Source organism: Seriola aureovittata, chromosome 5 (assembly GCF_021018895.1).
Source record: "Seriola aureovittata isolate HTS-2021-v1 ecotype China chromosome 5, ASM2101889v1, whole genome shotgun sequence".
Classification (NCBI taxonomy): Eukaryota; Metazoa; Chordata; class Actinopteri; order Carangiformes; family Carangidae; genus Seriola; species Seriola aureovittata.
Window position 1 is genome coordinate 5,144,959 of NC_079368.1, and position 25,177 is coordinate 5,170,135.

The following is a 25,177-nucleotide window of genomic DNA, read 5'->3' on the forward strand; positions in this document are numbered from 1 at the left end:
GTTGTTGATATGTGCTTTGTGTCTGTCGCATTTCTGATATTTTATACATCTCATTTAGTCAACATATGATGTCTGTGTGTCTTTTTTTGGTTGTTTCGGTCAGAATTTTTGAACTTTCATTGATTGAACATGTAGATGTGAGAGGAATGCTGCCCGAGCTACTGAAAACTAACTTTGGTCTGTAAGCCACGGCAGACGTTTTTAACTTGTTATTGCAGGAAGAGCACAGGTGTTACCAATTACAGTAAAGATGATTTTGTTCTGTTCAAGTGTCCCAGTGTGATTAGTAATGTTGTTATTTACACTTGTGCTTGTCCTACTGCAACATGACAAAATGTGCATTGTGTAAAAAGCTTATTAACAAAGCTCCTGTAGTGACATGGCCTACGCTTCACTTATTTCATGGTCTCATGGTCATGGTCACTGTGACCTCTTGTGTTACAGCGTTTATACTGTATGATGTGTTTAATTGTAATTGGTGCCTTTAAAACTTGTGTCTGTGCGACTGTGTCCTCACCAGGCGAGAGCGCTCCAAGGTTCCCCTCATTGTGAGACAATGTGTGGAGGAGATCGAGCGACGAGGGATGGAGGAGGTCGGAATCTACAGAGTGTCTGGCGTCGCAACTGACATCCAGGCGCTGAAGGCTGCGTTTGATTCAAGTGAGTTCAGTCTGAAGTTGATTTGTTTTCAAAAGTGATTTGACAAATGTGGGAAAAGTACAGCAGAGAATGACAATGCTAAAGACAGAGCTCTGCAGGATTGATTCACGCTCTGCTCAGATGTGACTTTCAAAGCTTGTCCTCAGTATTGTTTGATAATCAGTGACTGTTGTCACATCTGCTGCACAGACAACAAGGACGTGTCTGTCATGATGAGGGAGATGGACGTAAACGCCATCGCTGGAACACTAAAGCTGTATTTCCGCGAGCTGCCGGAGCCTCTTTTCACTGATGAGCTGTACCCCAACTTTGCTGGAGGAATCGGTCAGCTGCCGAGTCTTTATTATTGCATCAGTTTCAGCATAAATGCATAAATTCAGTTGCAAGTTGTGACACCAACACATTCATGTGTGCTTCTGCCTTGCAGCTCTCTCTGACAGCGTGGCCAAGGAGAGCTGTATGCTCAACCTGCTGCTGTCTCTACCGGAGCCCAATCTGGTCACCTTCCTCTTCCTGCTTGACCACCTAAAGAGGTGAACAACTTGTTAGAATACATTGTTTGAATTATTGTGTATTTGTATTGGTTGTATAGTTTAATGCAGATACTGTCTGCTACTGACCATGGAAAAAGCAGCTGTTCATTCTACAGTGTGATGATTTTGAGTATCTATAGGTTGAATGTAATTTTTACTTTTTTTCACTTTCATTACTTTTACAGGGTGGCTGAAAATGAGAGCATCAACAAAATGTCTTTGCACAATCTGGCCACAGTTTTTGGTCCCACTTTGCTTCGACCCTCTGAAAAGGACAGCAAGATCTCAAACAGCTCACAGCCAATCTCCATGAACGACAGCTGGTCTCTAGAGGTCATGGCTCAGGTAAAACTCTTGTCAGGACAGTGGGACAGTGATGTCTGGAATACCTGTGAGGTTCTGATCACCTCTTCTGTGTTTCCATAGGTTCAAGTCCTTCTCTACTTCCTTCAGCTGGAGAGCATCCCAACACCTGACAGCAAACGTCAAAGCCTTCTCTTCTCTACTGAAGTATAACAGGAACATCACGCGCTTGTCCATAAATGTCATGTTCAGAGGGAAAATGCCAGCTGCTTATTGAGGTGGACGCTGTGGAGCAGTCGTGTCCGGCTGCCTCACTGAGAAGACGCTTGATTTATCCACCAGGGGGAACCATCAACACATTGTAAACTGGAAACAGCCTCCATAACAAAAGCCATTTCTGTTTGAGATACAATGTGTATGTTTACTTACAAGCTTACCTGCTGTGTCAGTTAAAAACATCTCTATATGATGTAGGGACAGTATATATCATTCTTTTTTTTTTAATTTAATTTAAAATTCAAGAAGCATTCATGCTGTACTTTAATATTTCCCCCCGCTCCCGTCCTGCCACTGTGCACATTAGCTCCATATTCACAGAGGGGGATTTTTGTCTGTGGATGACTGATGGATGAATGGTTGGATGAATGCACATATATGTTTCATGTTTATTTCCCAGAAGTGTTTGACTTGGTTGAAAGCTCACCTGTGCCAATGTTTCCCTGCTGATGACCAATAGGACGTTTCAGTTACCCTGATGTTTACACTCTCTTAATTTTGTACAGAATTTAATAGTATGAGACTGAAAACTGTAGTTATCACACAACAACATGCAGGCGTGTTGACCTAACGGTTTGAAATGTTTCTTTCTGTGCTATATGATTTGTATAGTGTCATTATTCAGTTCGCAGGTTCTTCTGGTGGTGTCCGAGCTAGTTTTCATGTAGATATGGGTGCTTCTTTGGAGGTGGTACCGAGAGGTGAAAGGCAAATCATTCCAGGAAAAGATGAGGCTTAATGCTTCCACCCATGGAATGTATACTGTGCTGTGTCTAATTTTAATTTTGTAGCTGTGTTTTGTCTGGATTTCTTATGTTTTATGGCCACATTGTTTTTTAGACTCTGTCTAGTTTGATGTATTCAGCTGGAGTTAATGTATATGTGTTGCTTTCTGCATTCCTTCTATGTAATCTTCTACCTTTATAGGAGAAAACCACACTGCTGTAGAGAGGATAGCACCTGGAAATTATCTGAAATATCAAATGTTCCCTATTAGGACCCTTGAAGCACAGTGATTCACTCATATCCAAATCTTCTGAGTTATTAACAGGTTTATTATCCACATACCTAGTATTACTTTCAAACCTCTGTGAAAATATACTGTTTGATTGCATAACATTTTTTTCCAGATCACCACAAGTATACACCTGATAGCACAAACTATAACCTTCAGTGCTTGTGATTCATGTAAAATAAGCAATAAGTCTTAGTGATTCATAGGATGAGCAATGACCAGTGTGTCATGTATGTATGATTTATGTAAATAAAAACTTGATAACATTATTTTTGCATTGTGTCCTTCCTCAGTATTAAATAAAAATTCAGATTTAAAGATTTCATCAGTTCATTTTAATTTGTCTCACCAGGCTCAGTGTTGTTTCGGTCCTGTTTATAAATCCAGTGTACTAATTACTATTATGCTGTTTTCTCCTGACATAGTCATATGTCCACATAATTTAATAATCTGATGATAATTAAGATGTGAGATACATCATAAACAAGGTGAGAGATTTATGTAAACCAACAAGAGGACAAGCACTAATCCACACATACTTCTGATTATCCAGTGACTTGGATGATACTTGCCCATTTCCTCCTCTGTGATTTAAGGTGTGTGACCAGCTCCAGAAGTCATTTAGAGACAACAGTAAATGAAGCAGTGGATATTTAAACATCCTGGAGGCAGTAAACTGTCCCTCTTCACGGAGGATGATGCTGAGGTGATGCAACCAGAGGAGGGGGAGAGGATCATCCGGCTGCTGCCAACAGAAAGGAGCTGACATCCGAAACCGATGCTGCCCGCTGGCGTCTCAAATTTGTGGGATTAGCGAATTGTTAGCGACCGCAAATGGACTTTCATTGGACTTTTATTACTGTCTCTAAAATGAAACATTAGCAGAACCTCAGGTATGAATATTTTATCATCTTACTGGCAGAGCGCTGTCTCTTTGCCGGCTATGCTAACATTGTTAGCCTAACGGTAGCATTAGCCACCTTAAGCTTTGGTGTTGCCCACTGACAGCTGAGGTAAATTAACTGACCGAAAAGAAACACACAGACCTACGCTAAAGTTACGTTAACTGCACAGACTCGACATGTTGGTTTAGTTTATTTTAAATAACATGATAATTTGTTGTTTTAACCCTCAAACCAGATTTTAGTTCAGCTGTCAAGCTGGTAAAAGTCACTTGGACCTGTACTGTGAATTATTTCAAAATAAGTCTCTACGATGTGTTGACATGTAGCACCAGTGTCCCTCAGCATGTGATGTGTTTAAATGTAACATCATATCATTGCCACAGTTGTGACTGAACTGATATCGTTTTCCTCTGTGAAGGCAATTTGAAGTGGTACAATGCTTTTGTCGACTGTAAATATGTCGCTTAAAATCTCGTTATTCTCGGCTATAGTTTTAAAGCTAATTTGTTGTACATTTAGGCGTACCTTTAGTCTGGCTTGTACTCTACACATTTTAGGAAGAGTATAAGCATATGGAAATAAATTCGGTTGGTCTTCATTGAATTTGGCTGTATAGGCATGTGAAGCTGAGAATATCTTTTCCACCTGGTTTTAAATATCTGCAGTTGAAAAAACTTATTTTATGGTTTATCTGATCTGCTGTGCTCATATTACACTCTAGTTGCAAATTATTTCAGGTTATCTAAGTTTTTATTGAACGATTGTAGTTTCAGTAAAAGTTAATGAATGATTGTGCTTACGTGTCTAGCTTAGTGCTTTTGTTTTGAAAGCGTTTGTCCAAACAGGAAGTTAAATTACTCGAATTCCCTGCGTGCCTGACCTTAATGCTAACTAGCTAGCTGGGTTATCTCCTTGGTTTAAAGTTGCCATTTGTCTTCTAACATGATAGTACCGACAGCTGCTTACTCCGTAGAGTGGGGTTGTTGTCTTTACCTGAAAGGTTTGGTTGATAAAGTGGGTACTCGTGTAACTGACTTACACACTGTCATGGCTAACGTTAGCCGTGGTACTGCTAATGTAGGTGTAGCCAAGAACAATGTAAATTTGCCATTCCCCTGAGAAGAGTCAACAGTGAACTGATGGTGCAGCCTGTCAGTCTCTTTTTAATGGCCACATCGGTGTACTACTGCAGCGATCCCATCTCTGTGTGCGTCTAAATAATTCTTCCTCTCTCTCTTATACTGAGCTCATTTAATATCATTTTTAACCAGAGGTGACCACAGATGTTCCCCAGCTTTCCTGGAATAACTTGGAAAGAGCAATATTTCACAGCCCACTCTTTAAATCAACGTCCAAGAGATGTGACTTATGAGATCCTCCTACTTGGCCGTGCCTGATCTTTGCTTTGCTTTTAGAAAAATATTTTGGGGAAAACTCGTCAGTCTTGGAAACTTTGCCCCCAGGTGACATTGAACAAGGGGAAAAACAGAAATGCATTTCCATGACAGGTTTTCCACACAGTTTGGTGATGAAGAGGAATGTGAATGATACCTCACAGTCACACCAAAGGTCAAAATCTTTACTTGTACAAATATTAATGCTGTGGATGGTCTTGCTCTACAATACTGGCTTGATGTCACATGTGGTAAAGAGGTTATTATTGTTATTGTAGTTGCATGGAAATCCTGAAATTGGTGATTGCCATTTAACTGAAGGCTCCATCATTAGAAATGTATTGATTAATTGTGTTCCAGGCTTGTGTATTAATACTTAGGCATATTTTGGCAAATGAATTACAAAGCTTGACAGTGTCTGCTCTGTCTCAGGCAGACTGGTGCCTGCTTGTCCTTGTACACACAGTCACCCTTGTAGGGTTTACTTTTTTTTCTTTACTGGAGACGCCACCACAGGAAGCTGATGTTATGGCAAGGAAGTGCCTCCCCACAGTTAAAGCATGAATAAGGAAGGAGAGCAGGGAAGGGGTATTTATGAGTTACCAGACCACTACCACCCCCACCTCCTTCTCTTCCCAGACTGTTTCTTCTTCGTCCTCTGTCTCGGTGGCATGCTTTTGTTCAGCTGTCTCTAAAGGAACACTACACACACTTGTTCCCTTGGTCAGCCTTGGATCAGATCCATTGCATTCATTAACACTGAAATCAAATACTGTAGCTCCATTTAATTTGAATCAGGACAAGTGTTATTGGCTTCAAGCCTGGTGTAGAGGGGCAAATATTCTGCAGCACAGAATGATTTTACTTCTAAGTTGACGTTACAGTTGATGTTGTCATATTTTGCACATCATTGCATCGTTTTACTGATAGGTAGGTGATGGACTTCTTTATATTTTAATGCGCAAAATCACTTCATTTTAAATAATTGTATCCTTGCAGTCAGTTATGTTGTATATTCTGAATATGAAGTTCAACAATCATTGTTCCTCCTTAGCAGATTTATGCAGTTGGCAACAAATCACCTTGGCTAATATGTAAGAAAATGTCTGCCACTGTCAGACAAACCTGATGGACTATGGCCTTTCCATCCCTATGCTGTTCATCAAGGATTTTGGCTATATTTAAAGATGTCACGAACAGTCAGCCCAGTGACATGGAGTCATCAGGAAAGTTGTTTTTCTGTATCACACAAACAGCTCATTTTGATGCAGTGTGATTCATCACAGATGTTGGGGTAAACTACAGTGCTGTAAGAGGAGCGTGTCGTTTAGACGACATTTTTCAAACTGAACCAACTGAGAGTGATAGGCCAGTGTGTATAGATTAAGGGGCTCTAAAATCATCCACACACAAAGCTTTTTGTCGTAGGTCGTGTAGACCTTCATGGTGAAGCACATGCTGTTCTGCAGAGTGGGAGAGTGAAAGAAAAGGCAGCTGACTCTGCCCCATTTAGCTGCTCTGCTGGTCCCCAGCCTGCGCTCCCATGTTTATTCAGATCCAGTGAAAAGGGTTGCGCTCTAGCTAGCAACTCTCTGTGTCAGACATCTGCTTTGACACACGTTCAGCTATTCAGAAAACTGGCTAGTTGTTGAGAGCACATGTCAGTACTGAGGGAAAACGCCCTGAACAGTTGAAACACATATGTGTTATGGATAAACGGATGCATATTGAGATAGAAATACAAACAAGCAGCACATAGTTAGTTGTGTAAAGACAGATGAGATAGAGATGAGTACTGATGAGTTACATTTCAAACCATGAAATCAAAAGCATGGGGTATTAAGAAGACGCCCATTAAAGCATTAATGTAATATTTCATTTCTAGAACAATATACAACAGATTGTCATTAGTAATTAGTCTGCTAACTATCAGAAAATAGTAAAAAAGGCTCATCATAATTTCCCAAAGCCAAAGCCGATGTCACCAAACCTAAAGATATTCCATTAATGTCACATAGGACAGAAAGAAAACAGCAAATCCTCATGATTTAGAAGCTCAGTGTGGGCAACATTTACTCAAAAAGAATGACTCAAGTAAATAATTAATTATTATCAAACTAGTTGATGATTAACTCACTGACTGTCAACTAATTGATTTATTGACTTCAGCTTGGTTTCAGCTTCGGTTTGTGCTGACATGGCGGACTGAAACACAACAGAAGTTTTCCAGACAGTTATTTAAATCTTCAGTGCATAAACAACCTGAGACAACCTGTCAACATGTAATGTCTTGGTCCGGCCAAGATGTAGTGATAACTGAACAGACATATGAAAACACATGGCCATGACTCCAAATGAGGTTAGGCCAGTTGGGATGAAGATGCATATATAAAGTAATCTATTCATGGCAATTTCATTTTATTTGTGTAGCGCCAGATTACAACATACGTAATCTCAAGGCATTTGACAGGATAAAGTCAAGACCTTACAATATTATAGAGAGGAACCCGACAGTTTGATTTCCCACAAGTTCTCACAATATATCGATAAAACCTTCAACTATCAAAGCACACTTATGGAGAAAAGATGCACAAATACAGTATACTTCTGAGTATTATGAGAACATGGAGTTTGTCCTGCAGCACAGGTCTGTTTCAGTAAATATAATATACCTCTGCACCACAGGAGCCTCAGAGCTGCATAGTCTAAACAGCTGAGACACATTATTTGTCATTTCCTCCATATGAGGCAGGAGGATTGTTTCTTTTGTTTGTGTGCAGACCATAGTCTATGGTCTATGATGGTATGGGATGTGTATGTTGTAGTTTAAAAAAAAAAAAAAGTTTTCGTAAGTCCTTCAAGTCCTGCAAGTTTTTTTTGTTTTGTTTTTTTTTCTGGGGGGGGGGGGCATTTTTATCTGTACACCCCATATTTTTATCTGTAAGTGTAATCAGACTCTTCATAACTCTTCCTAAAGGTTAGAGCTGTGTATGTTTTTTGTGGTTTGGTTATATGAAGTAGGCGTAGCTAAACTCCTAGCATCTACGTCAGTGGAGGCAAAGGTTAACTTGACAGAAATAACAAGCCAAATGTAGTCTTGACAGAGAAAAATGAATCACCATGAGGAGTCTTGTGCGCTCGAAGGAGAGGATTTGGTGCAGGATGACAGATTTAAAGTAACACCTGTGCCGAGGAAACACAGCTGAAATCAGTAAAGTATTTGTTTTTTAATGAAGAGCAGTTGTGGTTTAGCAGCAGGTTATTTTGGATTCTCTGAACGTATCCGCAGAGAGAAAGTATGTGACTCAGATGTTCACTATTGTGTGCAGACCCCCCCCCCCCCCCCACACACACACACACACACACACATACATACACACACACACACACCCCACACGCCAGGCTCTGGCTATATCAGATTTTAATTGTTGATTCATTTTGTGTGTATTTATTTATCTATCGAAGATCTTTCAGCTTCTCACAGTGCTCTATTTAAAGTCTGATTTACTGCTGATATCTGATTATATTTATTTCTCATTTCCAAACAACAAACTTCTGCTCAGGAAAACAACAGAGCACAGACTCAGAGACAGATTGTAGCTGAGTTTCCTGTGTTTAATAAATCACTTCAGCTCACATTTTCCTCTTAGGAGGACTCCAAGACATCCAAGTCTATGCTAAAGTACTTACTTTTTGTCTCCAGCTGTGTCCCAAATCACTTTTCTTGCTATCGTGGCATCAAGTCATGTGTTGAGACCTGAACAATACTGAATAATGCCTCCTGTGTTTTATACAAGGTTTTGTCATTTGGTTACAGCCAGTTTCAACACCTTTTTCGCTGCCAAATGAACATAGTTTATTGGCGTAATTGCCACGGATAACGCCAACGTAGTTGTAGCATATTTTTGTATCATGTGTCACGAATTCAGTAAACACTTTGAATCATATCCCGCCAATGAAATCAAGAATCTGCCCTCATTAAATTGTTATTAGGAATCATTTCAGGTTATTTAAACAGTAACTAATTGTGAAGTAGTATTAATACATCTTGAACAAACTTGGCATTAAGTGATTCCTTGGCAGTGCAGGATGAAATGCAGTGCATCAGAGCGGTTGGCTGGTAACAGACTAACGGACTCACATTTTTGCCTCGCAAAATATGATGGTTTGAGCTCTCCCTTTGATCTGTGAAGTATTCTACTTTTCCTTTTTTGGCTCTGCTGTTCATCCTGCACAATCCTAGAAAAACAAAACCCTTTGTTGCCCATCTGTGTCTGTGCTGAGGTGCAAACTGTCAGACCGCATTCCTTCCACAAATAAATATATACAGATTGCAGCAGCCACCCACATAGATTAAACTAAAGTCTTTATCAGTGTCATCATTATTGTGGCTCCAGAGCTGTGAGGACTATCACAAACACATGAGAGCCATCTAGTGGAGGCTTGTTTAAGCCTCTAGTTCACTGTTTATCTTACATTCCTGTATCTGGGGTGGTCCTGCCGCTGCCTTAACAGCTACCAAATGTAACATCAGTGCAGACAAAATGATTTAAATTGCTAGTATCAGACAAGTGTCAAAGTATCGTGCTGTAATATGAATAAACAACAGTTTAAACTACAAAATCCACATAAATAAATCATATTGGAGATCAGGAGCAAAAGCAGAATTATCCACTACTGTCCAGAGACCAACTATCTGGAGTAAATTTGAGATCACAGAGACAGACGGAGGTTTTTCTAGAAGTGCTCAGTTATTCAGTGTGGTCTGTGTTTTCTACTGTTCGGGGAGCAGCGTCTGTGGAAAGAATTCCTCTTCCATGGAAAACTGGAGCTATCACTCTGCACGCTGACATACGTTACCTTTCTCCTCCCTCCTTTGTGCACAGATTGAGCTGTAAATGCATCGGCGTCAGAGAGCTCAGTATGAAGAAGTCGGTGCGGCCAGCGGTGAGTAAGGTGAGCGGAGATCGAGGGAAGGCTGAGGCCGCGGCCGGCGCTGGCACCGGAAAGCCCGCAGCCAAGACCGGCACCACAGCACCTCTTTCCAAGGTAAGACTCGTCACATGATGGACCAGTCAGCAGCTGATACATGCTGCTGTTTTGTCATGCTTGCAGTTGCTATATTTTCTTGTTTGTAAGTGAAAGTGTTGAATGTTTGTGCTTTCAGGTGAAAAGCAATGATGATCTTTTAGCAGCAATGGCCGGAGGGAACCCTGCATCAAGTAGTGCTGTCGCCAAGACCAAGAGGACCGCCTCCATTGGGACTAGTGCTAACAACCTCGACAACAAGCCAAAGACAACATCAGGTATATCTGAAATTCAATTCCTATATATTAATTTCATATTTTGTCATTGATTTACAACAGTTACCTTTTCCTTTCTTACCAGGTACTTCGTCCAAGCGTACGACATCCGCGACTTCCAGGGAGCCAAATTCATCACGAGACCGTCTTCGGACATCCAGGACATCAGCTGCTAAGAAGCAGTTGGTATCAGGGACTGTAACGGGGGATGTGGCCTCAGGGAAGCGCTCTCGCAGCCAGATCCTCACAGAGTCTGAGGGCCGTATGAGCAAGTCCAAATCAGACGGCCAGATCAGTGATAAGGTGGCTTTGGAGGCTAAAGTAAAAGACTTGTTGGGGTTGGCTAAAAGCAAAGATGTGGAGATCCTACACCTGCGCAGTGAGCTAAGGGACATGAGGGCCCAGCTTGGTCTGGGAGGGAAAGAAGTGCCGCCTGAGGAAGAAGCTGGGGAGGAAGAGAAGCCCCAGGTTTCAGCCATCACAGCCGCTGATGTGGAGTCCACTCTGATTCTCTTACAAGAGCAGAACCAGGCCATCAGAGAGGAGCTCAACCTGCTGAAGAGTGAGAACCGCATGCTGAAAGACCGTCTGAACGCACTGGGCTTCTCTCTGGAGCAGAGGCTGGACGGCTCTGACAAGCTGTTCAACTACGCCTCCCTGAGCCCCGACCACCTGGCAGCCGGCAGTGTGCAGAGCGATGGTGGGGGCACGGGTACACTGACTTCCTCAGTAGAAGGCTCTGCCCCGGGCTCTTTGGAGGATCTGCTCACAGGACACCAACATGGAGGCTCGGCGGACAACCTCGACAGTGAATCCAGCGAGGTTTACCAGGCCGTCACCTCCAGCGATGATGCTCTGGATGCCCCCTCTGGAGCCTCCTCGTCATCTGAGTCGGAGTGCGCACCCAGCAGAGAGCGCTCGCGGAGGGGCAGCAGCGGAAATGCCAGTGAGGTGTCGGTGGCCTGTCTGACGGAGCGCATCCACCAGATGGAAGAGAACCAACACAGCACCGCTGAGGAGCTCCAGGCCACTCTGCAGGAGCTGGCCGACCTGCAGCAAATCACACAGGAGCTGAACGGGGAGAACGAGCGGCTCGGCGAGGAGAAGGTGATCCTCATGGACTCCTTGTGCCAGCAAAGTGACAAGCTGGAGCTCTACGGTCGCCAGATCGAGTACCTGCGCTCTCTTCTGGATGAGCATCATATATCTTACGTGCTGGAGGAAGATATCAAGAGTGGCCGCTACATGGAGCTGGAGCAGCGCTATGGAGACCTGGCAGATAATGCCCGCTTCGAGAGAGAGCAGCTGCTGGGCGTGCAGCAACACCTGTCCAACACGTTAAAGATGGCTGAACAGGACAACGCCGAGGCCCAGGAGATGATCGGAGCGCTGAAGGAGAGGAACCACCAGATGGAGCGCATCATGGAATCGGAGAGACAGGATCGGACCGCCATGGCGGCCGCACTCGAGGAGTACAAGGCAGCAGTGAGCAGCGACCAGGCGGAGCTGAGCCGCTGCAGAGCCCAGCTGGACCAGGAGAGGCAGAGGGTGGCCGAGCTGTACTCCCTTCACACGGCGGGGGACAAAAATGACATCTGCCAGCTGCTGGAAGGAGTTCGGCTGGGGAAGGAGGAGGCTGAGGCCAAGGCTGCTAAGATGCAGGAGGAGGTGGAACAAGCTCACAGTGAACTCAACAGGATGCAGGACACTTTCACTAAGGTTAGTTCAAACTTGAGGCCTGAAGGAGAAGTTGAGATATAAAATTAGAAGCACAGATAGTGTGCAGGTTAAAGATGCTAAATAGATGTTTGACCTAAATGGAATTTTAATTTAGGATGCAGAGTTTTTGGGTCACAAAAATGAGTGTTTCTTTTATTATCAATGGATCAGTGCCAGGTTATTAAGAGTCGACCTTTAGCACGGAGTGATCCATATTCCTTGTTTTAACACTACACAGAGGATAACTAGGCAGACGTATAATTAAGACGCACGCTGCACACAATACATCTCTTTATATCACAATGTGACACTGCTGAAGCTTTGTTGCACATTAGTCAGCTAATTACCTCACTGCTTGTTAATAATTAAATGAAGGATGCTCTTCATCCTGTGTGTGCAGCTGGACAGGGAGTACAGAGACTTCCAGGAGCAGGTGCAGCAGCAGATGGCCGAGCAGGAGCGCATGCTGGAGAAGCAGCGTGTGGAGCTTCAGGAGAAGGAGACGGAGATCGCCGACATGAAGGAGACCATCTTTGAGCTGGAGGATGAGGTGGAGCAGCACCGAGCTCTGAAACTCCACGACAACCTCATCATCACAGACCTCGAGAGTAAGTGGGTTGGAAATGCAACTAACCTGAGTGCAGACTTGTTCTAATGGCCAAACCTCTACTTGGTTTGAGGTTTATGCACCTCGTATTTACTCATGGGACAGGCATCATTTAGAGGAGTTGTTCTCAAAGTGGGGTTCGGGGACCCCCAGGGGTCCTTCAGGGGGTTCCTGACTGTTCCCAGAAAAAAGGGGAATCATTCATTTTCTCTATAATTCCATCCATAAGTAACACAATAACAGAATGTTTGGCTATTCTGATCATGGGTTTCAAACACTTGCTGTAATAAAACATCTAAAAGCAAAGCTCTTCGGGGGCCTTCTTTGAGAGCCACTGATTAAGAGGTCCTTTAGTGTGAAATTTAACATCTTTTCTCATGTGGTGTGAGTGATAACATCTCATGGTCTGTTTCTCAAGAGCTTTAATCTCCTGCCATCAAACGTCCACCAGACTTCCTCTACGCAGACGTCTGTGGTGTTGAGTGTCTAGTGTTGAGTCAGTGCTCTCTGTGGCCAGGTGGCATTAACACCACCCACATGTATGTTCTTCCTATCTCAGACTCTGTGAAGAAGCTGCAGGACCAGAAGCACGACATGGAGCGAGAGATTAAGATTCTTCACCGCAGACTAAGGGTAAGGTGTTGCACCAGGGTGCCACGTTGTTCAATGAGGAAGATTTGGGTTAGATATTATTGCATAAAATTAGTTTGCTTCTGGTACACTAGAAAAAAAACAGACACTGAAGTGAACTGCAGCAAAAATCATTCTCAGTAAATAATACATTTATTTGGACACTGGTAAAATAGGAAGTATTTGCAAAGACTCTAATGGATTCACAGTTTATATCTTAATGGTCTGATATGTCATTTATCCTAAGCAATGTTAAAGCTGCTACAGAGACCCGCAGAGAATTATCACCCAGACTTGCAGTTCCCCTCCACAGAGCGTTTTAGCATCGTTCAGCTCATTGTTCCAGTTTAACATCCGACAACTGTTTTAATTCTCTGTCACTGCTCCCGTCAGCTCAGTCTCAGGCCCCAGAGTGACCGAAACAATCCATCAGTACTGCTTCAATGATCTAATGTATCATTTAGCCTGAATAATGTTGTCTCGTGTGTGTGTGTGTGTGTTTACAGGAGGAGTCAATGGAGTGGCGTCAGTTCCAGGCTGATCTGCAGACAGCTGTTGTCATTGCTAATGACATCAAGTCGGAAGCTCAGGAGGAGATTGGGGACTTGCGGCGCCGGCTGCAGGAAGCGCAGGAGAAGAATGAGAAGCTGAGCAAAGAGCTGGACGAGGTCAAGAGCCGCAAGTAAGAGCCGCAGCGGTCACACTGACATCGTCTGTCTCATGTTTCTAAACAAAACGAGGGGAGATGTAACTGCTTATTTGATTATGAAGCGGGATGGTCATTAGGGGGTTTATGCTCATTAATCTTTGAATCTCACAGGATAAAAATTGCCATTATAAACCAAAATAGCAAGCTATAAATGATACATTTTTAATTGCTATTGAAATAATTGCATATTTGTCCCTATAATATGATGTAAGTTCCTGAATAACGGCCATTTTCAAACCATAGTGTCGACATACTGAGTAGGATCCTGTGTGTTTCCCAGGCAGGAGGAGGAGAGAGGCCGAGTGTATAACTACATGAACGCAGTGGAGAGAGACCTGGCTGCTCTCAGACAGGGGATGGGTCTCAGCCGGCGTTCCTCCACCTCCTCAGAGCCCTCGCCCACTGTCAAGACACTCATCAAGAGCTTCGACAGTGCCTCACAAGGTACCACACAATGTTGAAGATATCCTGCCTTCCTCACTATTGTTCTATTATCAGATACAAATCTGTATACTCCTGCAGATGACTGATTTCTCACGTTGAGTCTCACTAATGTTTTCTAGTCATTTACATGGAGTGAATCCTTTTCCATCCATTTCTCCTAATGCTCTTTGGTTTAAGGCTGGAGTGTGTTACTGTGTCAGAGAGTGGAAAAACTACATGACAATCATAGGCTCATCTCCATTTTAGTGTTTTAGTATTTATTCTTTAGTATTTTAGTTAGGAATTACAGACTAGTTGAGCTTTGGTTCTTAGCTCAGGATTTGTTCACAGAAATGTTTTACAGACGAGGCTCCTGATGCAGTTCGTTACATCAGGAGTTTATGTAGCTGCTTGTGTGGAGCAGGTCTGAACTGAGCCACATGTGAGTAACTGTCCCCTCTCCGTGGTAACTTAGGTCCAGCTTCCAATGGTGCCTCTGTGACTCCAACAGCCCCGGCTACCCCGCTGCCACGCACCCCCCTCAGTCCCAGTCCCATGAAGACGCCTCCTGCAGCTGCTGTTTCACCCATACAGGTAGAGGAGAGAAAGCTCGGTCTGAATATGTTGCTCATTTCCCCTGTGTTTTAGTGGTTCGTTAGTTCTGAACCTTAGTGTCCATAATGTGGAAAGTTGTGTTTGGCTTTTCTACTCAGCATTTAAAACAACAGAAGACAAATGATGAGAACAGCAAGAACAAACAAACAACATGATTTTAAAGGACAAAAATAGACAGACAGAAATAAAAATAATAGATGCAAGGTTTACTGTGACTGTGAAAAACATTTTGGACTGAGAACCAAAATTATTTTTTATGTAGGTAATTTTACAGAAATAGAGTGGGTAAAAGTTTGTTTTCATTTGGTCAATCTGAGGATGTCTTTCTCCTTGACTCGTTTTATCTATAAAATGTCAAAACACAGCAGGAAATGCACATTATAATTTCCCACAGGCCCAGGGGACGTACCAGATTCCTTGTTTTATTAACAGGCCAGAACACATAGATATTCAGTTTACTATCATATGACAAACAAAAGCATCAAATTCTCACATTAGACCAACTGGAACAATCAATTTCTTAATTTACTTTGAAGAAAAAAGGAAAAACCATTCATCATGGGGCGTCGTGTGGCGTAGTGGTCCAAGCAGGCGCCCCATGTGTAGAGGCTACAGTCCTCGCTGCAGTTGGCCCCGGTTCGAGTCCCGCATCGGACGGCCCCTGCTGCATGTCATTCCCCCTCTCTCTGCCTCCCCATTTCCTGTCTCTCTACTGTACTGTCAAATAAAGGCATTGTAAAAAAAGTAAAACCATTCATCAGTTGTAAAAATAGTTGCTGATTAATTTTCTGTCAGTTGTCAGTCAGGCATGTTCTTGTCAGATAATAATGTTTGGTTTTCTTTTATCTTTTATTTATGCAGTAGAGTTTTCTCACTGATAAAGAACATTTAATCCTTTAAAATCACCAAATTTGGACTTACAAAGTCATCTGTTCACAAAAAAAAAAATTAAAAAACAGTATATACAACATTTTATATTGTGTTTCTCTTAACCAATATTATTCATGGAACTTAACAGGAAACTGTTTTTATTGCTCTTTCAGAGACACTCGATCTCTGGGTCTATGTCAGCACCCAAACCGCTCTCCTCACTGAGTGACAAGAGGCCCAGCTACACAGACATCACCATGCCAGGTGAGGCGGCTGTCATTTAAATACTCTCCATATATTGAAATAATAATGACGCTTTATTTTCAGACCTGTAGCTCTCTATAAAGGGGCAGAATACTGTACTATTAATTATTTGTAACATTCAGGATAAGCAGAGTCCTCTGCCACACTTCTATCACAGTAAACTATCATGATGATTAATGATGGACTCTCCTCTCTCTCATGAGAAATAAGGGAGCAGTGTTTCCCCAGAGGCCTGGAGTTGGGAGTTACCAGGTTTACTCCGCGCTGATTTTTTTTAGTTCATCAAAACAGTAGAGTGGATGATAAGAGGGAAATAATGAGCCACCACGTACTGTAGAGTTTCCCTCAGTTAAATGCCACCAGTAATGAGTTCAAGTATTTCATGTGAACATGCAGACTTGGCTGGAGACTCCAAAGTTCAGTTTATTTTTCTCTGATTTATAGTTTTCTTGCTGAGCGAGTCGGCCTCGTGTGTTGGTATTCCCTGAGCTCAGAGGGGCTGGAATGTGGCTCTTCACTGACCCTGTTACATCTAATGTCAGAGGAGGACCTTATAGAAACAGTATGTGATGTAAACACTGTGATGTGTCCACAGCTGAGCACCTTCTCAGGGGAACCTCGGCTAGCCGACCTCCGTCTGTCCTCCAGAGGGTTTCCAACATGGACTCCACCAAGGCAATCTCAGGTAAGAGATGCGAATTAAGTTATAAACAATGACTCAGTCTCCTTTTAGTTAAACATATAAGTCTATAATCATCTGCCCTGTCGTGAGCAGTGTCCCGCAGGAGCAGTGAGGAGATAAAGAGGGACATGTCGGCCCCAGACGGTGCCTCCTCATCCTCCCTGATGGCTATGAGTGCAGCGTCCTCTCCTCTCTCCCTGTCCTCCTCCTCTCCCACCGCCTCCATCACCCCCACAGCGCGCAGCCGTCTAAGGTACTTCCTCTTAGAGTGCTGCCTCACCTGTATGTGGTTCTGTTTTAAAGTCAGTGTCTGTTTCCATTTTCTTTACTTTTTTTGATCAAGGAATTTTTATTAATGTGTTGGAAAAAAAGAATATATATATACATATATACATACCCCCCCCCCCCCCCCCCCACTACATGTTTAAGACAAATAGAGGAAGAACTGATTCTATCCATTATTTTCTGTCACTTGCTTGTGTGACGTCAGCACATTTTACTGTAGTTTTGATTGGTCTGCTGACGAAACATACAGCTTCAGTGATGTCAGCTTTCCCTCTCACTAAGCACGCATGCCTACCATGTACTGAGTTTGCTTCATTAACATGGTAAATCTTTCAAAACTATGGTGTTCACTTACATGTCTCTTCTGTGCTTCTGTTAGAGAGGAGAGGAAGGACCCGTTGTCGGCACTGGCCAGAGAATATGGAGGGTCCAAGAGAAATGCTTTGCTGAAGTGGTGCCAGAAGAAGACTGAGGGTTACCAGGTAGGTCAACGTCCTGTCACTGGTTTGCACACCGCCAATCATATCTGTCTATGGGGTCATTCCAGGTCAATTCACCCAGAAATTTTCTCAGATCATGTCATAGATTTCATCTGAAATCTTAAATTCAGTAGACCTTCCTCCATCCTATATCTCTACTCCAAACACTATTTTAGTTATGAATTTTAGAATTTTGGCCTAAATTTCATAATTTTTGCAAAATAGTTGTTGCTGAATGTTTTATAGTAATCAAATTAATCAAATTATTAATAATTTTTACCCAAATGTAGAATCTTTCATTTTGAAAAATTAGTATCTCCACTTAATTTCAGTTTCTTGAAACCAAATTTTGATTCTGTGTAGTATTAATAAACTTCTTTCATATCTAGAAGTTATTTGGTCCTGCATATTTTGACAATTTTGAAGGATTGTTTTAATTTCCTGGAAGTCTTTGATATAAAAAATGTAAATGTTATTTTAGTCCTTCATCATTTAATTATTTTTTTTAAAATAACACATTTTTTAAACATTTCACAGACTGTAATTTCACATTCAGTGGTTTTAATCCATAGGAAGATATTTGTACTATTTTCTATCTTTGTGTGACGCCTATTGAGCCTGTTTTTTCAAGTTACAACTTAATGATGATAATGACCTGGTTTGTTGCGCTAGACTAGATGATGTCCTCTTGTTCTGTGTATCAGGACAAAATATTAATCTTCATGAGTTCTTCAGGAGTTCCCTGTCTGTTCAGGAACAGTGAGGACTTAGGTGAGTTGGTATGGGAGGATCCTGTGTCTTGTTGTTAGTGAAAGGTCTTGAAACGGGATTCAGTCTAATTAAAGATGGTGGCAGTAACTTCAGTAGAAGGCTATCATAAATAAAGAAAAGGTCATTCATTCCTTCATGTGAAAATTCAAATGTGTATATTGTGGCTCATTGCCAGTTCCAGTCAAAAGCAACAAGATGACTCGATGTTTTGTGAAGGCAAAGATAACTAAAGAAAACAGTGTCTACAGAGCTAGAAAAACAGTGGGTACAGACAGCAGCACCGTTCCACTGGGTTATTAGTTTCATGATAGAATTGTAAAACTCACTTTAAATAGTGAAAATATTAATTTTGAGAAAGCACTGAGTCTGAAGCAGCTTTCTGAGTTAGTTAGTAATCCTTAAGATTACTGACCTGGTTGATGCGGCAACAACCGTGGTTGCCGGTGGTAACAGCAAATGAAGTTCCAGGAATGTGGAAGCAGCTGACTCTCAATGATCAGAAATACAACAGAAGAGCATCTGATGTATTTGTTTACAGTGCAGCCTAAACAAACTTATGTTGTTTTAAAAAAGATGTCAGTCAGTAATCATCCCTTCTTCATCATGTCACGAGCAAATGTGACCTGATTTTATAATACACACGGAATGAATAGTTTTCCACAGAAAGAGGAGTTAGCTTTGCTGAGTAGCTGGAGGTGTTCAGCCTGTTTTCTCCAGCTCTTCATCTAACTGCTCACTGGCTGCTCCTTCTTCTTTGGTTACTGCCCTGCAATATGTAAAACTGATATACTGTCAAAACAATTGTTTTGTAGATGGTAGTCTTTTGTTTAGATGCCAGTTGAATGCTTTTAATTTGAAGTGGAAACAGTAGGAAATGTTAACTTGCATTAGCAGTGAGGCTGACATCACTAAACTCAAATTAAAAACAGTAAAGCTGGATCACATGCTGCATCAATAAAGAAAAACAAGCACAAGTTGTTTCAGAAATGCGGTTTGATTTCATGAAAATCATCATGAAAAAAGGATTTCACTCTCTGTAGTCAAGGCGTGTCTCTGTCCTCGTCCTCTGCTTTCTGTTTCAGTTTAGTGAAGAGATGGTGGTGTTGTTACACTTACATAGCGTCTCTTTCTGCAGGTCTTACTTGACGACTGCAGCGACAGTCTCACTCAGATTGAAGAACGTCTGTCTAAACATGTGCAGAGACGATTAACGTCTAAGTATTGACGTAGAAGTTACTAAAATGACAATGAGCAAGTTTGTCAAGAGTCACTTGCCGTGTGTGATATTTACCCCTTTTAACTGATGTAGGATGTGGTTGCCGTGGCAGCTAAGGTCCTCTCCAGGAAGTGTGCTACATTTAACACATCCTGTGAGTTACCTGCCTGAGAAAAACACAAGGTCTTCTCTGAATCATTGGGTGTGATCTAGATTATAGTTCTGACACTGAGGAGACGTGAACATCTAGTGACATATAACCTCTGGTTGTTTGCAGTGGCTGTAAATCTTTGATTTTAAAGGCCAGGTGAATGTTGATACCGCTGTTCTTTGAAGTTAAATCATTTTAAATAGTTCTATGACAACTGAATTTATTGTGACCGTAATATTGTTGGAGGTGATGTTGAAAGCCTGTGATGCACAGTGGCTAGTAGTGACATTCATGACCTGTGTCAAAATGTTGTTCCCTCTGTGATCAGATAAGGACCAGAAACTGATTTTCTATTGATTTTTGTCACAGATTATAAATGTTCTGTCAGATTAAATCATAGTGAAACTGGATCGACGTTGTGTTTTTCAGAACATTGACATCACAAACTTCAGCAGCAGCTGGAACGATGGCTTGGCCTTCTGCGCCGTGCTCCACACCTACCTGCCTGCACACATCCCCTACCAGGAGCTCACCAGCCAAGAGAAGGCAAGTGGAAATCAGAGGAAAACCACAAACTTTTATCCTTACTGTTTGTCAGTAAACTTCATTGTGTGACTCTCTTATTTTCCTCAGAGGAGAAATTTTACGTTAGCTTTCCAGGCTGCAGAGAGTGTGGGCATCAAATGCACTTTGGTAAGCTTCATATCATCATTATTTCGATTAATATAAATGAGCGTAAAAACAAAATATGTATTAACTAAGCTCCTAGTGTTAAAGAAAGATGCAGATTTGAAATGCCCTGTGTTTGCCCTAATTTGGACATTATGTGACACATAAACATTTAAGACAGTGTGACACTGACTCACATTTGTCCCATGTGTTTTCTTATTGATTGTAGAGTTATTTTTTCCAGTGTTTACTGATAGGTTCTCCTGACTGATAAAATAAAATGTTAATTATTGAGTGTTACTTTTCCTGGTATGTTGCTTTGGTTAACTTTGGACAGAGGCCACCTAGCTCCCCTGTTTCCTGTCCTTATGCTAAGCTAAGCTAACCGCTGCCTGCTGTAGCTGAGTGATCTAAATCTACTAATTTTCTTCTCGGAAAGACAGTGAACAAGTGTATTTACCAAATGTTGATCAACTCCTTTAAGGGGAAATAAGTATCGAGAGGTTGAATACATAAACATTATGCAGGATAGCCTCCATTGTTATCCTGTCTGGTGTATGTTTTCATTTTATGTGTGAGCCTTGTTTAAGACATATTTCCACTGCCTTGTATTGGACAGGAAGGTTTTTCTGATTCTGAACGTTCTTTATTGACCCTGGAAGTCAAATTCTTCACTCAAGGTTCACTTACTAGATTTCTTTTGGAGCTTTTAGCCACAACTTGTGTGTTTCTCATGTAGATCAGGCATGTCGGCCCATGACTTGTCTCTCAAAATATACTTTAGGTGGCCTGCCACACAGTATTGGTTAATAAAGTGAGTTCACTTAAGGTTTCCCCGTTCACCTCACATGTTCAAAAAAGTTTTGACAGCCCTGATGTAGATGGTTCAGTTGTTTCCACATTCACTCATCAAATGAGTTGCGAATGATGTTTTAATGTAAAACAAATGCTGAAATGATATTGTTTCGTTTAGCAGTTCATTTCTCTTCCTGAACTGTCCCTGTCTCTGTTCCAGGACATAAATGAGATGGTGCACACAGAGAGGCCGGACTGGCAGAGTGTCATGACGTACGTCACAGCCATCTACAAGTACTTTGAGACCTGACTTTGCCGCCTCACCCTTCCTGCTCCTGCAGCACAGTCAGTGCCACGCCAGCCCTCCTGAGCTCTCCGCAACCTTCAACACCACAGTCAACTGTTATACCTCACTGACCCCGCCCTCACTCCACAGCTACACCCAGTCACAGCTGCATGCTGGTCATCAGTATTTAGCAACACTAAAGGCACACCACAACCTGACTGGACACAACAGCTACACCCTCCTCCCAGTACAGCACAGGAGAGGCTTTTTGTAGAGTAAGGGCTTGCCTGTATGTCTGCTGTTACACTAGGAAGTCATTAGACGCTAGTGACAAAAAATGGTGAACTGACCAGCAATGAAATCCTCTACATCATCTTTGCCTTCAGTTCACATCTGAAGGAGCAGCATGGAGAAGAAACCAAGTCTGAGTGCCTTCTGCCCGGCTCTTCCTCACAAATACTCTTCCACACTTCACCCAGTTTCCAGTCTGTTAAAGGGGAATTCTGGCAAATCTTTGCTACTTTACAACAGGAGAAGTTTTGAGTAATAATCAGTGTTTTTCCTTTTTTTTTTTTTTTTTCTTTTTCTGTTGTTGATTTTGAATATTTTGTAGAAACGTGGGCTCCTGCGGAACAACAAACCAAAATTTAGAAATGTTGGAATTTCCCCCACAACCATGAAAACCTTTGATAGTAATTCAGACAGACGCAGCCTTTTTTGCACCAAGTCTTCCACACGTTACAGTACGATACTGATGCCTCTCTTTCAATGGATAAAGTGCCTGTGTGAGTTTTGATGCGGGGGAGCAGGAGATGAGTTCTTCTGTGGGCCAAACCTCTGCAGAGGCAGCATGGAAGTGTCTTCTCACTACAGTCTGTGAAGCTGAAGAATCAATGAGTTGTTGCCAAATATGTTTCAGAGCCTTTCGATTGCTTTTTTTTTTTTTTTTTTGGGTCATTGGAACAGACTGATGCTGCAGACAGATACTACATCAGCGTCTGATCATGACTGACTGATTTTCAAGCACAGAAATATGCTACATGCTACAACACAAACACACTCTGGTGGTTTTTCACTACTAGATTCATGAAGGTGGACTAATAGTCATTTGGTGTGTATGGAGTTCTTAACACTAATCTTACAACTGTATAATATGAGTGTTTGCATTTTGTAGGCCTGCACTTAGACTTCATTAGGCACATACAGCACACAGCATCAGATCATCAAAACCAGAATGAGTGAGTAGAATATAGTTTTTTCTCATAGCGTGTGTTTTGTTTGACAAGACAAGTTCTGTTTAGATCGGAGAGCCTAAAACTTCATCAGCCTCAGGCTTTAATTAAGAAAAATAGACTCTCACCCAGGAGTTTCATGTTGGAAAGATGTGCTCTAGTTTTTGGGAAAAAGCAAAGACGGATTCACAGGTGAAGACTTGTGTTTGTGGGGCAATGCACCATCTCATTAAAGGTAATAATTCAGTTTATTGGGAAGTACAGTTTTTCACTTTCTGGCAGAGTTAGATGAGAAGATTGATAAAACTCTCATGTCTGTACAGTGCACATGAAGCTAGAGCCTGCAGCTGCTTAGCTTATCTTTGCATAAAGACAGGAATCAGGGAGAAACAGCCAGTCTGGCTTTTTCCAAACGTAACAAAATCTGCCTGCCAGCACCTCTAAAGCTCACTAATGACCACAGTATAACAAAAACGTGAGCGTAAAAATGACAAGTTGTCATTTCACGGGTGGTTATGTGCTGGACTTTTTCTTGGCTGGAAGCAGTGATGTTGACAGAGCCAGACGAGCTGTTTCCAGTCCTCATGCTAAGCTGATATATTTATTACAGATTTGACTTACAAACATGAGTGGTATCCATCTTCACATCTAACTTGTGGCAAGGAAGCAAATAATCACATTTCCCAAAATGTCAACCTATTTCCAGCAAATGCAAAATTGCAAAACCTTTTTTTTTTTTTTTTTTTTTTTTTTTTTGCACATGAATGACACAATATTCATTTTTCCACTGACTAACTGTGTGTTGATGCTGATGCTGTGGTAGACAGGTAGTTTTTGAAATTGTTAGTATGACTATCACTATAGAGAAACTTTATAGCACAGTGTCATTTAAAATGTCTGATTTCAGTCACTGCAGAGCTGCTGCTGACTGCTGTGAGTGAATTGTGCCTCAACACACCAAGTTCACTGTATTTATTTGCATGGTTTCCAATCCAATCATTGTAGCGAGGTCATTTGCTTTATTTGTGTGTATATGAATTTATTCCACAGACAGTGAGTAGCTGCACTGAGATAAGCTTTTTTTTTATTCCACACTAAACTCCTGCCTTAACAGTTCAGCCGAAGCTTCTGCCAGTGAAACTGTGACGCTTCATCTTTCCTCACCGGGCGCGTGTGTCGCCGTGGAAACGGTTTCTGGAACAAGGTGCTTCTTGTTTGTGCCTCTTCAGGAACACCAATAGTGAATGGTGGTCATGGACTATTTTTTGGGGAAGTTGGTCGAATTCCCTCGTGTGTCTGGTGAAGGTGACTACACTCTTGTTTTGATCTGGATCAGATGAAGCTGGTATCCATAGCAACACATCAGAAACCACAATTTGTACAGCCGCTTCTGACACTCAGTGATTTAAAGTTAGCACAAGAGCCTGCAGCAGTGGCGGCCTCTGTTCGTGTGCGAGTGAGTTATTTAATGACGTTTGAAAGCATCGGCTCTCCGTTGACGGATCCTGTGATGCCATAACGCTGAGGATCATCAGCCAACAGGTTTATTGTGTTCTGCTCGATTCCACCACTGGCCCACTTGTTTTACGGCTCCCGGCAGAAACATGTGAGAGCCACAGAATGATTGTGAAGCCTGTCCATCCTGGAAGCGGAATGTGTTTTGATCACGCTGTAGTGATCCCGGGACTTCACGAGGTCCTCCGTGTGCCGACGTGGAGTGATTGATGAGCAGTGAGCCCGGCCTGCTGAGGAGAGAGAGAGAGAGAGAGAGAGAGAGAGAGAGCAGAGACGGCACATTCCACCTCCACACAATGCAGCCACGAGGGACGTGTTACAGTGTTTGTTGATGCCCTTTAAGTGTACGGCTTTACCACGAGGCAAATGTGAACATGTGCATTATGACTTAATTGGGTCCACTTCATCATGCTACATTCATTTTTCTTTGTTTACTTGAAGATGCTCTGAGAATTCCACTGAACCTGCTTTAATTTGTCTTTTTGTTTCCATGTTGCCTTGTTTTTGTTTTTTTAACAATCCATGCTACATTCGTTTTTGGTGTGAAGTTATTTTTTTTTTTCAAGAGGAAATCCTGATCACACTACATGCAGTGCTGAAATGTTCCCATGTCAAAGTTAAAGCTGAATGAATAAACGCGTTTGGGTGTGTGTGTATGTATGTGTGTGTGTGTGTGTGCGTGTTTGTGTGTGTCTGTGTGTGTAAAGGGACTAAGCTACAGTATTAAGTGCACACAATGATGATAATCAGTTGTAAAAAAAAAAAAAAAAAAAAAAATGCTGTCTGGTTTTATGTTGCTTTATTTTTTCTGGCAATAGTTATTAAAGACCATTTGAAGCAGCCATGTTTGTTTCATCACTGTCTCAGAAA

The 25,177-nt window shown here is 42.0% G+C and overlaps 2 protein-coding genes across 2 annotated transcripts in view; both read left to right on the forward strand.

Moving 5' to 3' along the window:
* Positions 1-3,056, forward strand: part of si:dkey-91m11.5 (PH_BCR_vertebrate and RhoGAP_Bcr domain-containing protein) — a 32,272-nt gene extending 29,216 nt beyond the window's left edge. Inside the window, exons 19-23 of the mRNA XM_056376228.1 lie at positions 521-660; positions 850-984; positions 1,088-1,193; positions 1,379-1,538; positions 1,620-3,056. Of these exons, the coding sequence (XP_056232203.1) occupies positions 521-660; positions 850-984; positions 1,088-1,193; positions 1,379-1,538; positions 1,620-1,709 (631 nt within the window). The 3' untranslated portion in view covers positions 1,710-3,056. The remainder of the gene's footprint in view (positions 1-520; positions 661-849; positions 985-1,087; positions 1,194-1,378; positions 1,539-1,619) is intronic.
* A 343-nt stretch (positions 3,057-3,399) lies between these two features.
* specc1la (sperm antigen with calponin homology and coiled-coil domains 1-like a) lies at positions 3,400-25,149 on the forward strand. The gene is made up of 16 exons (XM_056377306.1): positions 3,400-3,680; positions 9,973-10,135; positions 10,254-10,392; positions 10,475-12,108; positions 12,509-12,716; positions 13,275-13,348; positions 13,852-14,027; positions 14,335-14,498; positions 14,953-15,071; positions 16,136-16,226; positions 16,822-16,911; positions 17,002-17,161; positions 17,573-17,675; positions 20,240-20,356; positions 20,444-20,503; positions 21,495-25,149. Exons 2-16 carry the CDS (start codon positions 10,010-10,012, stop codon positions 21,582-21,584), a joined length of 3,351 nt encoding a protein of 1,116 aa, XP_056233281.1. The 5' UTR covers positions 3,400-3,680; positions 9,973-10,009; the 3' UTR covers positions 21,585-25,149.
* The last annotated feature ends 28 nt before the right edge of the window (positions 25,150-25,177 follow it).